At 45.5% G+C, this 15,971-nt stretch overlaps 1 protein-coding gene across 3 annotated transcripts in view; it reads left to right on the forward strand.

Moving 5' to 3' along the window:
- Positions 1-14,475, forward strand: part of THSD4 (thrombospondin type 1 domain containing 4) — a 551,960-nt gene extending 537,485 nt beyond the window's left edge. For all 3 annotated transcript variants that reach the window (XM_026478433.4, XM_057303654.1, XM_057303655.1), the window contains 2 exons: positions 3,120-3,264; positions 7,756-14,475. In XM_026478433.4, coding sequence (XP_026334218.1) covers positions 3,120-3,264; positions 7,756-7,898 — 288 coding nt within the window. In that variant the 3' untranslated portion in view covers positions 7,899-14,475. The remainder of the gene's footprint in view (positions 1-3,119; positions 3,265-7,755) is intronic.
- Positions 14,476-15,971: the final 1,496 nt, after the last annotated feature.

Raw genomic sequence — 15,971 nt, forward strand, 5'->3', positions numbered from 1 at the left:
AGCCTTTCTCAGAATCATGCAAAGGTGATGAAAGGGATTTTGCTTATGAAATATATGTGTAAAAGCTGAGAGTTCCGTTTCCCAACAGTGTACGTCTGCTCCAGTGATAACAGCCTTTGGGCACAGGGTAAACCACACTTCAGAGGCAAATGGGAACAAAGGAGGTGTTGAGTTTGACAGGTGTTTTGTCGACTCCTGGGAAATGGAATGCAGTGGTTTTGGTATTGGCCACGGCCTTTGAGAATGCAAGAACAGATAGATCACTGTGTTATTTTGCCCTTTGGAGGGTCTAGAAAGGGCCAGAATTCACCAGGCCAAGTCAGAGGCGATGACATCCCAAACACCTGGCTGGAAACAACCCAGATGTGCCCCCACGGGTCAGTGGATGAACGCACTGCGGTACATCCAAACCACGGGAGAGGACCCAGCAAGAAGAGCAAACGAACCGACATGGTTGAACTTCAGATGCACTTTGCTAAGTGAAAGAAAGACCCCAAAAGCTACATATGGTATGATTGCATTGATACATTCTGAAAAAGAGACAACCACAGGGACAGAGATCGCATCAGTGATTGCCAGAGGATGGGGTGGGACGCATCTCGCTACAGAGGGGCAGCGCAAGAGGGTCTGCTGTTGGATGAAGCTTCTAGATCTTATTTGCAGCACGAAGTACACGACTCTGTGAATGTGTCAAAACTCCTAGAACTGGGGGCGCCTGGGTAGCGCAGTCGTTGAGCGTCTGCCTTCAGCTCAGGGCGTGATCCCTGCGTTCCGGGATCGAGTCCCACATCGGGCTCCTCCGCTGGGAGCCTGCTTCTTCCTCTCCCACTCCACTGCTGTGTTCCCTCTCTCGCTGGCTGTCTCTCTGTCACATAAATAAATAAAATCTTAAAAAAAAAAAAAGATTCACCTATTAAAAAAAAAAAACTCCTAGAACTGTGCACCACCACAAAAAGCAACTTTTTCTGTAAATTCAAAAACAAAGAAACTGAAACAAATACGAAATAAATGGTTATGATAACAGCAAAGACCGTGAAGGAAGCTTTGAATATGCCTTGTTTTATAAATTTGAGTAAACTGATATTTAGATAATTCTAAAACAAATTAAATTTGAAAAAAGCAATTTCCAAAAATGGAAGATATAATGAAACACATTCACCTAAACACGTATCCAGTTAGCAGCATCGGCACTGATGCAAGTGGCTTTAAAACACAGTAATTTGGGGCATCTGGGTGGGTCAATCGGTTAGGCATCGACTCTTGATTTCAGTTCAGGTCTTGATCTCAGGGTCGTGAGTTCAAGCCCCATGTTGGGCTCCACACCCAGTGGAAAAAAACAAACAAAAAAAAACCAAAACAAACAAACAGAAAACAGTAATTTGTCCATCCCTAAGGAGCAAGAGAATTGTTGGAAAGTGTTGACAGTGTTTGCAATGATTATATTTTTAGTGAGAGTAGTGTACTGTGGTCTGAGTTAGTTGGGTGGATAGTGTGTGACAAAGTAAACAAGTAATTTACTTTATGACAATATATATGATGGTATATATGATAATATGGAAATATCTATTTTCCCCAGTGTCCTTGAGAAATAGGATTCTCAACTTAGGAAAATGGAGATACAGGTGAGATAGAAGAGGTTTAAGTGAAAATCCTGTTTTCCTGAATTTGAATTCGAAACATTGTGAGTATGAACTCACAAATTATCTTAAAAAAAAATTATTTCCCAGTTTTACCCATTTACCCATCGAAAGAGCCTAGAAACAATGGCCAACCCAGTAGCAAAGGGCATGCCTATCAGCCAGAGTGTGGTTTCAAAATACCACTCTCCAGTAAAAGCAGCCAAGAATTCTTAGAGAATAGCTGATTCCACGTTTGGGACTGTATATGTATAAATTAGGTTGGAATATCTTTTTATCCCACACGGCAAGGAAGCTTAAAGACAATTGAGTTCATGCCCGAAGTTTTAGGGGCTCAGACTAGCCACTGAGGAGACATCAGTGAGCATCAGTAAAGAGAATAGTTGCCATAGATTGAATGAAATACATCATATGTGTTTAAACCCATCCATTTATAATAAGTGTATAATAATTTAAAAAAAAAAACGAATTGGAGGATCCACCATTAGGAAAACCATCTCATTATTCTGAAGACTGATAAAGGAAAGTAATCAAGCATTTACCCTGTCTTTCCTAAACAAGCTGTATCACTGGGTGTACCAAAGAGCAAATCCAGGCAGGGATGGGGCAGAGATTATTTTCATTTCCTGGCTAATAAAAGAAGAAGAGGTGATAGAGTTTTACCAGCATTGTTCAACCACAAGTGAATTAATGCATCCGGACGTGTCACATCCGTGGCTGCTGACATCCCCCAAAACAGAGACAACCACACACATCCAGTGACGCCAGCTCACCACCAAAAAAAAAAAAAAAAAAAAACCAAGCCTGCACCTGTTAAGGCCTTTTCTACGCCCAGCTTACTATTTACAGGAAATGCAGAGGACAGAGAATGATGTTAAATCATACGATGTGGATGCAGTCAGCAAAATCCTGACTATGGGGAACTCTCTGGGACAAATGACTCAGTTCCTCCAGACAATAAAGTCCAATGGGGAGAAAAGGCAACAGGAGCGAACCTGTGGACTGAAAAGAGTCCTAAACGGTCTGTCGACCAACTGCAATGTGCAGGCCTGATGAGGGTCCTGATTCAAAAAAAAAAAATGTATTAAAAACTTGAGCTTCACAAGAGAAGTGGAAATGGGAACTCTGAATATATTTTTGAAGATAAGGACATATTGTTAATCTCTAGGTGTAATAATACTATTGTGGTAACTTTGTAAGGTTTTCGTCTTTTAGGGCTACAAACTGAGATATTATAGGAGAAGTGATGTGATGTCTAGATTTGCCCCAAAATAAGAGTGGAGTGGAGTGGATGTGGGTGGGTATGGATGGGACACGATTGGCCATGAGTTCATGGTTGTTGACGTTGGTTGATGCGTGGGAGTTTGTTTTAGTATTTGGTCACCTTTTGAAGATGCTTGAAATTTTCCAGTATCTGTCCCTCCTGTGTGCTGAGCTAATGGACAGCCGAAAATCTTCCTCTCTCCTTTTGTCACCACGCAGTGCTCCAAGAGCTGCCAGGGCGGCTTCCGGGTCCGCGAAGTACGCTGCCTGTCCGATGACATGACCCTAAGCAATCTCTGTGACCCTCAGCTGAAACCAGAAGAGAAAGAATCTTGTAACCCTCAGGACTGTGTCCCTGAAGTCGGTAAGTTGGGACTCCTATCTTGGAGAAGAGATACACCCTTCTTAAACCCCAGCAAGTTCCCCGGTATGAAAATGCCAAGCCCATCCAGGTCTCTCTGTGACCTCGTGCATAGTCATGGGGTTCAGGGGTCAGAACACTTTCAGTGTGGTAAGTTTCATAGTTTAAGATGACTGTCCAAAGCATGGGAGGTGATCCGAGCTACCCTCCACACTTAAATGTGAATTGATTAAAATGGTAATGATTTCAGAGATTTGGTTCCATTATCTTTAAGGTCAAAGTAGTGAGATTTCAACTTTTAATTGTAGGTGCAAAACAGTGGAAGGAAGAAAATTAATAAGGAAGGTCTACATCTACTTAGAAAAAAGCTGTTAAATAATAATTTAAAATAAGAAAACCTTAGTATAGGACATAATAAGAAATGTGAATGGATAGAGAGACTGACTATTCCTGGATGGGAACACTTAGTACTGTAAAGAGGGGGAGCCCGGCTGGCTCAGTCCGTGGAGCACGCAACTCTTGATCCTGGGGTCGTTCAAGCCCCATGTTGGGTGTAGGGACTACTTAAAAAATGAAATCTTTTTTTTTTAATTCTGTAAAGAGGATAAAAGAAGGTTCATGAGGCTCAACATATAACATGTTCAAATATATTGCCTTATCATATATTTGAACACATAATAAAATACAGAAATTAAAACTATACTGGGGTCAGGAAGAGACAGGGGTATGGGTGTTACAATACAGAATTCTGATATACAAGGGAAGTGAAGTATGATAAAGACCTAATTTTTTTAATTTATTTTATTTATTTATTTGAGAGAGAGTGCACACGTGCATGAGCGGGGGGGGGGGGGCGGGGCAGAGGGAGAAGCAGACTCCCCGCTGAGCAGGGAGCCCGATGTGGGGCTCGATTCCAGGACCCTGGGATCATGACCTGAGCCGAAGGCAGACAGTTAACCGACTGCGCCACCCCGGCACCTGATAAAAGTCTAACGTTAAGGAAGTAGGGAGAGGAGATCCACTGTATTCAGGTGATCAAAGATCCATTTGAAAAAACAAAGCAAAACAGTTCAAATCTTGCTTTATGCCATATATAAACATAAATGCCTAAAGGATTAAAGACCCTTGCATAGAAAACACACTGTAAAAATACCAGAAAAGATACATATCCCGGGGTTGGTTAAGCCTTCATAAGCTAGACGCAAAACTCAGAGGCCGTGTTGCTGAATGTAAAAACCTAACATAATAAATTAAAAACTTTTCTCCTGTTAAGGACATTGTATTGGTCAAGGTTCTCTAGGGAGCCCAAACCAATAGGATAGATGGGTGGATGGATAAAGGGGTAGGTAGGGAAATAGAGGATGGTAGATAGATGGGAAGAACGAAGGGAGGAAGGGAGGGAGGGAGAGAGAGAGAGAGAGGAGAGAGAAGAAGAAAGAAAGAAAGAAAGAAAGAAAGAAAGAAAGAAAGAAAGAAAGAAAGAGAAAGGAAGGAAGAAAAAGAAAGAAAGAAGAAAGAAAGAAAGAAAGAAAAAGAAAGAAAGAAAGAAAGGGAAAGAAAAAGAAAGAAAGAAAAAGAAATTATGACGAATTGGTTCCCATGAACGGAGAAGCAAAGTCTCACAGCCTACCAGTCACGAGCTGGAGACTCAGGAAAGCTGCTGATGTAATTCAATCTGAGTCTTGAAGGCCTGAGAACCAGGGGAGCTGATGGTGTAAATGTTGGCCCGAGGGCAGGAGAAGATGACATGAAATGTCCAGCTCAAGCAGTGAGGCAGGAAAGGGGCAAATTCCTCCTTCCTCTGGTTGATGCTCTATTCAGGCCTTCAGTGGGTGAGGCCCTTCTCCACTGGGGAGGGCCACCTGCTTTACTGGGCCCATCAATTCAAATGCTGACCCTATCCAGAAACACCCTCCAGACACACCCAGAAATCATGTTTCATCTGGGCATCACCAGTAACACTGACACATAAAATTAACCATCACAGACATCGTAACCCGAGTTGGAAGAAAAGAAAGAAGGAAAACAGAGGGAGAATGAGCAAGGATTGTGAGAAAAATCGGAAACATACCTTACTGGAATGTGATAAAATCAATATAAGAAGAAAATGTCTGGCCAGGAGCCAGGAGGGAAAAATAGTGAGAGAAGTACCGTTCTTGTACACAGGCGTGTTCCATCTAGATGTCCCCTCCATTTACTTGTTACATTGGCAACACATAATTAGAACTTGATTGAAATGTGCATCCCAAATTGTTACATGAACTGTTTTTTAAAAGAGTACACTATAATGCAACACTGGAAAGAGAAGTTATATAGATAAAGTTGTCTCCTCGTCTCTGGCCAGGCCAAGATAATTAAAGACAGTCAGAATGACCAGATCCTTAGAATTGATTGTGCAGCTTGCAGAGCTGGGGGTGATTGGGCTAACCAGCCTGTGCGTTCTGAAGAGAACATCTCCTAGTTTCCTAACTAATGCGATAAGATAGAAATTGTTTACCAGTCTGCTTCTGTCTTCTTCGCTCGTCTATGGTGTCTTTTCAAGAATAAGAAAGAGATTACTTAGCTTCCAATTATAGAAAATTCAATTAAGGAAAAAAGGGAAACGATGAGATTCACAAAATAGAAAATGTAAGCAAAACCGTGGTATTGTTTGATATGCCTCGGATTTATACCAGCAGACCTAGCGTTACTAAAAATGTCCAGGCTGTGACACAGCCGGAGTTCTGAAGCACAGAGTGGGTCCCGGGTGGTTGCTCACAGCAAGCGTCTACACAGACTCACACAGCGAAAAGGGCTCGGGTGCACGTTCGATTATAACGCTAAAGAAGAAAAGCAGACGTGAGTACATGGGCCCGTGTGTGCTGTGACCAGTTTTTTTTTATCTACATACATTTTTATAATCTTTCATATAACTACAGAGAGCCATTACTACGTCTGACAATTGATAGTATCTTAGAATCCAAGAAATGCCATTCAGCCTAGACAGGGCTTCTCGTAGAAAAATCAGACAGACTGTGTCTAAGCTTTACACAGAAGAACAAGAGCAAAGACCCAATAACAGCCAAGGTAATTTGGGTAACGAACAATGTTGGGAAGTGTATCCTACCACGTATCAGGACATACTGTACAAGGACAGACAAACCAATGGAATGGGATGGAGTGCCCAGAAATAAATCCGAGCATATTATGGCGCATGATACAGGGTCAAGGTTGACAGTATGAATCTGGGGGGGAACATGAATGTTCAGGGAGTGGTGATGAGACAATTGTTTATCCATATAGGAAAAAAACAAATCGAATTCCTACTTGTCACCACTCACACACACATCAATTCCAGGTGAATTATAAATGTGAAGAGAAATTTTTTTAACTTCTAGAAGAGAATATGGGGAAATATATATATATTAGTGTAGGGAAGGATTTCGTAAATGAGAAATACAAGTACCAAAACACAAAATATGAATACATCTATTATATTAAAAATAAAATCTTTTTAACAAATAACACTGCAGCAAAGTGATAAGAAAAACCACAGGTGTGGAGAATATATTTGCAACACACCTAATGAACAAAGGATCGGATCTGTTATATATAAAGAATTTCCATGAATCATTTATTTCAAGCTAAATTAGCAAGTGATCAAAAGATAGGAAAAGCAATTACTAGAAAAGGAAACTCAAAGGGCAAATATACATATGACGATGCATTCAACCTTCTTTGAGGGTAAGGTCACAGCCACCAGATCTGCAAAAAATAAAACATGCAGCATGAGCAAGAGAAAGCAAAAGCATTCTGCACCACTGACAAAATTATAAATTGTTGCCCCCACTTCGGGGGGCCATCTGACGAGACCCAGTAGAGCTGCGTGTGCTTACAGCCCAGCAAGACCCAGAGACGGCATGCGTAATGGCTGTTTCAAGGGGCAACGTCGGCTGTTGTAAAAAACTGTCAGTGGAAAATGGATCAATAAGTTGTGGAATGCATGATGGAATACTATTCAGTAACGAAAATGAACCCCCTAGAGCATTTGTTAAACGTGAACGCGTCACACAAAGGAATGTCAGCATTGCCAAGGAATAGACACGATCTACATCTTTTTTTTTTAAGTTGAAATGCCACATAGTGAATAGGGTACCAGCATTCACAGTTCAAGTATAAAGAAAGGATTGGGGATCAGTAACAGCACATGTGGGGCTTGATTACCGCGAAGCCAGGAGCGAGGGGAGGTGGTGGCGGGCAGAGTGCACTCTGGGACTTGTGTCTGTGTTGGTGAGCAGCAAGACCACAGTCCGTTGAATTACTCTCTACGCCTAATTCTGTTATCACATTTAAAAGAAAAGAAAAAGGGTGTAAGCTCTTGCCCCCCCCCCCCCACGCCTCCCGTGGGTATTAACGCGGGACCAGGATCGAAAGCCATGCCCCGCGCCCTTCCTCGTCCCACCTGCCGGGCGGGCTCTGTGCTCAGAGCGTCTTTTCGGTTCTGTGTTGCTGCAGATGAGAACTGCAAGGACAGGTACTTCAACTGCAACGTGGTGGTCCAGGCGCGGCTGTGCGTCTACAACTACTACAAGACCGCCTGCTGCGCCTCCTGCACCCGCGGGGCCAACAGGCACGCGGGCTTCCTGGGCAGCAGATAACCCCCCGCGCTGCAGCCGCGGGGCAGGTCAGGGAGGCGGGGGCGGTGGGGCCAGCTGCTCCACCAGGGGCTCCGGGCCCCCGCACCGCGCCGCCAGCCGGCGTCGTCACCACCCCCACCTTCGGGAAAGCGCCCACGTGGAGCCCGGAGCCAAGCCACGGTTGTCCTGTAGCATCGCCATAAACCGACGATCCCTGCTCCGGGAGCCCGCTAAGGTGCTGTCTGAACCCAGGCGGTGGGGGGCTCGTAGCTCTCCGACGGCTCCCGCGCCAGCCAGCACTTCCTAAGTCAGCCGTTGGGCCCCCAGGCGGCCCTGCCTCAGCCGAGGTGCGCCTGGCCTCTTCTATATCGGGGTCCCTTGGAGAGTCCAAGAGGCAGCTCCCACCCCGGAGCCCCACGAGGCCTTGCTGAGACACCTGCTTCCCACGGTTACCTCAGCCCCGCGGTGCCTGTTTCCATACTCACAGACAGAGGCTTTTTCCTGCCTTGTGACACAAATATCTCCTGTCAAATAGTGCTTTATTATGTCGCAGGTGTAATCACAGATCCTAGACGGTTAGGGGCTCACAGAGTCCCAGAACGGGAGCCAGGGGCTGAGTCATTATCCCCATTGTGCTGACAAGGACACTGAGACTCAGTTTAAGGAATTGACCTGCCAGGTATATTCCACTCACCTGTTCGGTGCCAGGGTTGAGTCTAACCACACAACTCACCTGCCCAGAAGCCTTAGGTCTACAGGATGCGGCTTCATTTCAAACCAAGCGGCCGAGAAATTTCCCGCTCAGCAGTCAAAGCCCAGCTCTAGAATTCTTTCCTCCGGCCAGAGGTCAGGACAGTATCCGCGGCACTCAGTTGTTTCCCACGTCTCTTTCTGTTGATCTCTTCCCCGGCAAGGTCACAGATCCTGGTTACAGGACTCTGTGCAGGTTTTGTTAAACCCCATCCTAAATGGAATTGTCCTTGACACAACAAGAAAGCCATTGGCATAGCAAGGTGATGCCCGAAATTCTGATTCCACTCCCAGTGATATGTGCCCCCAGGGAACTGCACCCCGGGGGTCCTCTGGCCATGGAGCCTCTGGTGTCTCTGTGCCCTGGGCTCTCCCGCGTCCGCAGCCACCTGTCCTGGGCTATGCGCCACACGTCACCCAGTAGACCAACCTGTCTCAGCATAAAACCTGTGTTTATATTAGAAAGAGTCTCCCTTTGGTTTTTCCAGTTTGGGTTATGGATTTCTGTTTGTGATTTCTCATTCCTCCCTCCCTATGACTCACAATCTGTATCCCACCATCCCAGACTCGAGCACTAAGATCTGCATTCATGCCGCTAGCCAGAGAGAGAGGGAGAGGGGCCGTGGGCTCCTCCAGTGACAGCCACAGCGGCTGGGTCTTCCCCGACGCCCTGCACGTAACTCTGCAGTTCCAGAGGCCTCGGGCTGCAAGGGGATGCAGTGCGTATTGAAAGGTAAATGATCTGAAAGGTCAATTAAAACGAAAGAATATGTGTGTGTGTGTGTATGTATATGTGTGTGTGTGTATATATATATACACACACATATATACACACACATATACAGTTGACCCTTGAACAGTGTGGGAGCTCAGGATGCCAACCACCCCCTACACAGTTGAAAATCCATGTATAACTTTTGACTCCCCAAAAATTTAGCTCCTAACAGCCTGTTATTGACTGGAAGCCTTACCAAGGACATAATCAGTCGACACATTTTTTTACATGTCGTACGTATTTTATAGTGTCTTCTTACAAAAAAGTAAGCTAGAGAAAAGAAAATGTTATTATGAAAATCACAAGGAAAAGAAAATACATGTACAGTATTTATCTGGAAAAAAAATCTCTGAAAAAAAAAAACCCATACCGTTCAAACCCACGTTGTTCAAGGGTTTTATATATATATATATATATATATATACACACACACACACATATATATGTATGTTCTTTCACCAATTAAGAAAAATATCAGCCTAAACAAATTGTAAGCTTATAGAAAATCTGTCATATTACCATGGTCCTGGGTCTTTTTCTCCTTTAAAGCAAGCCTGGATTCTTAGTAATTATTTCTTCCATGAGCCCTTTAACCCGAAAATCTGCGAATTTGATGATCGCTTGAAATTTTTGGAATCAGTAGCGCCAGCTCGATCTGACACACTGTTCAGTTCTCAAACCCTTGGGCTTTCAGAAATTCTGTCTGGCCTCTCCACGGGTGTTCTTGAAGCGGGAGAGCTAGGTTCTTGTCTCACAAGTCGAAGAATGAATCTCGCAGGCGAAGAGGAGTGAGTAAAGCAATAGAGTTTTATTAAGTGAGGATACAGAAAAAGCTCTTAGGAGTGAGAGGGGTCCCGCCAGGGTTGCCAACATGGGCCTCCACGGACAGTCTGTTTAGAACTGATCAGGGAGCCTGTGGCCTTATCACTCTTTTGACGTCTTGGTTTGAGTAAGGACTAGTGATAACATCTTTAATGGCTTACTTCTTGTTTAGGGTCTGGTTATTCTTTGTTGGTCACAGGTGACTGTCATTAAATAAATAAATAAATAAAAGCCCCGCCCCTGACACCTGGGCAGGGTGGTCTAGTGCGTTCCTTATCTCTGGTTTCCTTACACCTCTGCATTTTTGGGATTTCTGTGAGCCTGATCACGTAGCCCCCTACCTATCTCTCCCTACCTAGCTCTGCCTGGGCCTTACTCATTCTTCTCTTCTTGGAGAGCCCAGCCACCATTTTGCAAAAGCACACCCATCTCCTCTCCTTTGTACACAGCGTAACTTATGCAATATGGCAGCCAGCAGAGACCCTGATTCCCACGCCCACCATGCAAAAAAAGACCAGAGAAGCCAAACAGATGGTTTCTGTCCCATGCCCTCTCTCTCCCTCTCACCGCCTGCTTTTGCTTTTTGTCACAAGAGAAGCGTTGCCTTTCTGTAGCTACTCTCAGATCTTGCTGAACAAGCCATTCACTTGAAGGATTCCTTGGAGGAGGCTTTCTTCACATGCTGGTCGGGGGGACAAGGTCAATGGGTGGAAGAGAAAAGAAAGGCTGATTTCAGCTCACATTGAGGGAAAACCTTCGAGCCATCCAGCCTGCCCAACAGAGGTCTGGGACACTCTACATGGGCAACGCTCCGCCCTAAAGGGGATTTCTTCCATCAAGCAGGAGGTGAACATCCCAGGTCCTTCCAACCCGGGATTCTCATGACTGGGCTGGCTTAATGCTGGCTTGGTCTCTTTGACAGCTCTTTGGTGTCCTGTGGCCCCCAAATATTACCTAACAGTTGTTTAAAAAGGACAGGGATCTTCCCATGAGAATGGCCATCCTGCCAATGGCGGAATTGAGTAGGAGAAATGGGTTAGTGCTGCGTCTTTAGGGGGAAAAATTACCCAAACTAAGGTCTTTTTTCTCTTCCAACAAATAGTTGAACTGTTCTTGGAATCTACTCATCTCTGGAAAGATTATAAATTACTAGAATAGGCGTTTTAACAACTTTTTGGCTTTGAAATCCAGTTTTTGCTAATTTCCTGGTTTGTTATGTCAACATCTAAATGTCTTTGTCCTTCGCACAATTCGTCTGAGAAGGCCTCTCTGTTTCCAGTGATGGGGGGTCAGAGAAAGCTCGCCTTCGGATGACTCTCCCCGTACAGACACCTTTCTCCCTTCCTTCTCTCACCCTTTCTTTGCCATGATCTGCCATTCCTTCTAGCCCCCCTCCATGTTCCCTTAACCGGCCACTTGCAGAATTGAAAGTTACATTTTAATGCTGTTGTACTTTTTTCTGTATCCTGGCTTGTCTCATTCCCAGCTCCAGATTTTAAAATTCGATGAATTGAAGGTGTTACATGTTTTCTCACAAAAGTCAACAAAGCTCCAAACAGAAATAGTTGGCTGTTTTGCTTTCGCTTATTGGAAAAGGGAAGTGTGCCCCTTGTAGCCCAGGCTAACCCTAACCCTGCGCTCCAGCCTCCCACCCTCACGCGGACTCGCATTTTCCCCCAGATGAAAGGAACAGCCTGAGACACAGTAAAGAAAGCTTATAAACCCGGCCACTAGATGGAGTCGGCAGTCCTCTGAGTTCATTAAGGCACGGTGGCACCCTGTGGCAGAGAGAAAAATCCAGATAGTACTAGTACCTTCTTAAACCACTACCTTCCTAAACCAGTGGCTCTCTCTGTTATTTTTTTCTTTTTTAAATACAGCCATTTTCAAATTTGAATACTGATTTCCTAATGTAGAAAGCATAAATATAAGTGGCAAAAAGAAATAGGGCTACGTATTTTATAGTGTCTTCTTACAAAAAAGTAAGCTAGAGAAAAAAAGTAGCTTTTCTTAAAACAGGCTGAAAATCAAACCTGGAAGAAACTCTATCAGCCTGGCAGGTGGAGGCCAACACCTGACCCTTGCCGTACAAGACATCTTTAATATGGCGCTGATGGAAGTTGCACCTTACTGATGAAATTGGTGGGTGACCTGAAATTGGAGACACTGACGGGTTCAGGATCCAAAGAGATCTGGGAAATTAGACCAAAACCTGGATCTTAGAAATTCACCAGGAAGCAAAACAAAACCAAAACTATACAAATACGAGTGGTGATGTAAGGGTTTCAGTTGACTAAGCTCAGTGTGAGTCAAGGAAGTGGGATGAAAGTACTCCCTCCAAACCTCACACACACACACACACACACACACACACACACACACACAATGAGGCACTTAGCCTGCCTAAGGAGAAAACACTGGGGAGCGTCCCGCCACATTGTGGTTGTGATTGCCGAACAGCGGTTGAAGAGTACTGCTGGCAGGTGGCATTCAGGTGGTCATGCCCAATCCCGAGGAGGGGTGCAGACAGTTAGAAGTGCTGGAGAGGACTTCATGAGAACGTTTAGCCTGGAGAAGAAGAGGTGGGGGCGCAGACACTATGAGAGCGACCCTGAGGCCAGGAGGTAAAAGCTACAGGGAGACACTTTTGCTCCTGCAAAAGAACCAACTTTCCACAGGTGAGAGCCCCCCCAAGGGTAGAGGGTGCTCTCATCGCTGGAGGTCTCAGCAGAGCCCCAGTGGCCATTTGCTGGAGAGGGGAGCCAAGCACCCAGCTGGGGCAGTATGACTTTTAAGGTCCCTTCTGAGTCTAGGCTTTGGTGGTTCTATCAGTAGAACAGCTTTGAGTGATTCGCCTCGTCTGGGGTACTTCCCGTTTCTGTGTCCGCCATTTTGATCTCAGTGTCACATCCCTCAGCTGGGATGAATGTGGCCTCATAGCTCAGAACCACTAGCAACTTGGTCAGAGCTATCCTATTGGGTCCTGCTTTGTAGATGAGTAACCCGACATCCCGATGGCTAGTTCCCTGCCGAAGGTCACACACTTCCATGGGCAATACCGTGACTAGACTAGGACCCTCTAAATACCTTCTCTCTTGCTCAACTCACCTCGCTTTGCTGCACCTTTACTGGTGCAAAGCCATTCTCTCCATCCCGAACCATCCCATACTCCTGGTTCTATTTGGTGGGTACCAGAGAGTTCCATTGATGTGCTGAGGAAAAGTGCCCACGAGAGAGTGGGAACTCCCAGCCTAGTTTCTCAGCATCTTCCAGAGGTTGAACCCTTTGCCTCAGTGGGAGGAAGGCTGTTCTGTTACATAAACTAATTTCCAGCTCCTTGACCCCCAGTTCAGCTTGACAGAAGGATATACTTTGTTATAACTTATTATTTTGTTCTTTGTAAATACAAAATGTGTATAGGAAATGTGTATTCTGAACTCTATGGGCAGAATGAGTCACTACACCAAAATAGTTCTATTATTTAGAATATGTTAATTTTAAAGGGACCTAATAGGTATTTATTTACATATACAATCCACATTTGTGAAAAATCATTTGATCGTACTAACCCGGCTTCCCTCAAAGTCGCAACATGATGTCCTATTCTAAGTTCATAGTTACGATTTAGTATACTGACTAGCCAAATTCTCTGGGTTTCAAGATCGAATAGAAAGTACTCTGCTTTTCGACTCGTTCAGGGGCTCTTATTCCTGGCATGGTACCTGGAACAGGTCTGTCGGCATCGCCGCCTTTCCACCTTAAATATTATGTTTGCTCATATAACCTGCCCTCTCGTCACCCCCAGTTCGAGAAGGACATATAAGGGTCTTTTTCATCCCTTCTCTCTGTCTGGCCCCCGTATTAGGATCACCAGCACTAAGGTGCTCGGGAGGCTTGGTCAGAGCAGTGGGTGAGGCAGGGTCCGCAGGTGGGGGCTGGGAGGGGCTTCGGGGTTCGGCTGGCTCACAGCCCTGACCACACCTCCAGGGGCTCCGCTGGGCCTGCTGGCGCGGGGGCTCTAGGTTGTCCTGTCACCTGCACAGCCAGGAGCAAGGACCCTGCTAAGTACACCACTGCCTCCCTGTCCCCCTTAGAGGGTTAAATTATTGTTGAAGGAGGTCGGGTGGGGGTGGAAGGTGAATTCTGTGAGTAAATGCGGTCTGTTTTCTCTTCGGCAAAAATGACAACTATTTTTGTGTATGCCTAATTTATTTTTATGATTGTAAAAATACAATAAACTGGTTAAAAGATCCGCTTTGTCAACACATCTGTGTTTTCTTGGGCCTTATTCCATTTCTACTCACGCTGCCTCAAACAGCCCCCTCCAGAAAGAACCGAGCCCTGTAGAGGCTGGCTGGTCAGACTGGCTCGGCGCGTTCCACGCCGCTGGGGGGACGCAGAACACCTTTGGGTGTGGGCATCACCCCCAGGAATGCACTTGTACCGAAATTCCCTTAAACCTCCCCCAGGAGGCAGGAGAGGCTGGGACCCACTCTGCCGATTCAGTGTGGCTCAGGTCTCTGAACTGAATCAAACTTCCAGCCCCCTTGGGCCGATTTCCCCTTGGTCCTGCGTTTAGCAAAGTGTGTGACAAAATCTTTCAGGCTATCTTGGTGCCTAATAAAGTGAAATATGACCTAGGTCCTCGTGCCCATTGAAAGCCATCCTGCACTGGGGACAGTCTCGGGTGGAGTCTGTCGTAGACTCTGTCCCGTGCAGTGTTCCATGGGTAACTCTCCGAAACCCATTCTTGTGCCGAAAATGTGCTTCCTGCCCCTCCCACCCACCTTCTCTCCCCGGAAAATCTCCACACGGTCTCTTTTCTTTTTGATTGTGGTAAAATTCACTATATTAACCATCTTGAAGTGCAGTGGTATTTAGTACTTTCACAGCATCATACAGCCATCACTGGAACATTCTCGTGAGCCCCAAATTCCATTCTGTCTTCAACACCCAAGTCAGTGTCAGACACTGTGCTGAGTCTTCTTACCTAATCTTCACAGCACACCTAGGAAGTGGCGATGTTATCCGCTTCTGGAAACAAGAGCATTGAGACGCAGAGTCTCCAGCGAAACCTTGGTGGCTCTAGGATTCTACAGTCGGCTCCCCATCGAGGTGGGCCTGTGTCTGTCCCAGCTCCGTCTCTCCGGGGTCTGGCGTGTTCTATGGTCCTTGCATATGTGAGTTCCAGTCTCTTTCTCCACATCAATTCCGATCACTGGACATGATTGCACAAGCACTGGACGGCGTGCTTAGCTGTTGATGAAAGAGTGCAGTGCTCTGACCAATCAGACCAATCTGACCGTGGGCTACATTTGGGAGAGAGAGGCAGCAAGCCTGCTCTGTCAGGGGTCAGACCCAAGCTGGAACCCTCGATCTCCCAATTTTAAACACCACACACACATCATACAAGTTTATCCACCACCAGGAAAGAGTCCAGAGGATGGTGGCCAGGATGGGGGTGGGAGGGATCCGGAGAGGAAACTGTCTCCAGACATCTCAGGGACAGCCAGGGGCAGACACGAATCTAATATAATAAAAAAATATAATAATAATAAAAAGAATCTGGACATCTGCGGGAGATCAGCAAAGAGAAGGGACAGTGAGATACTCAACGAAGAGTGATCAGCATAGGGAAATTTTAAATATGGACCGTATTTAAGATGATGCAATTGAATCCTTGTAACATCCTCGGGTGTGCTGGTAGCGTTTGGTCGAGCAGGATTACATGCCTGCTGCGGTATTTA

Source organism: Ursus arctos, unplaced genomic scaffold (genome assembly GCF_023065955.2).
Source record: "Ursus arctos isolate Adak ecotype North America unplaced genomic scaffold, UrsArc2.0 scaffold_28, whole genome shotgun sequence".
Lineage (NCBI taxonomy): Eukaryota > Metazoa > Chordata > Mammalia > Carnivora > Ursidae > Ursus > Ursus arctos.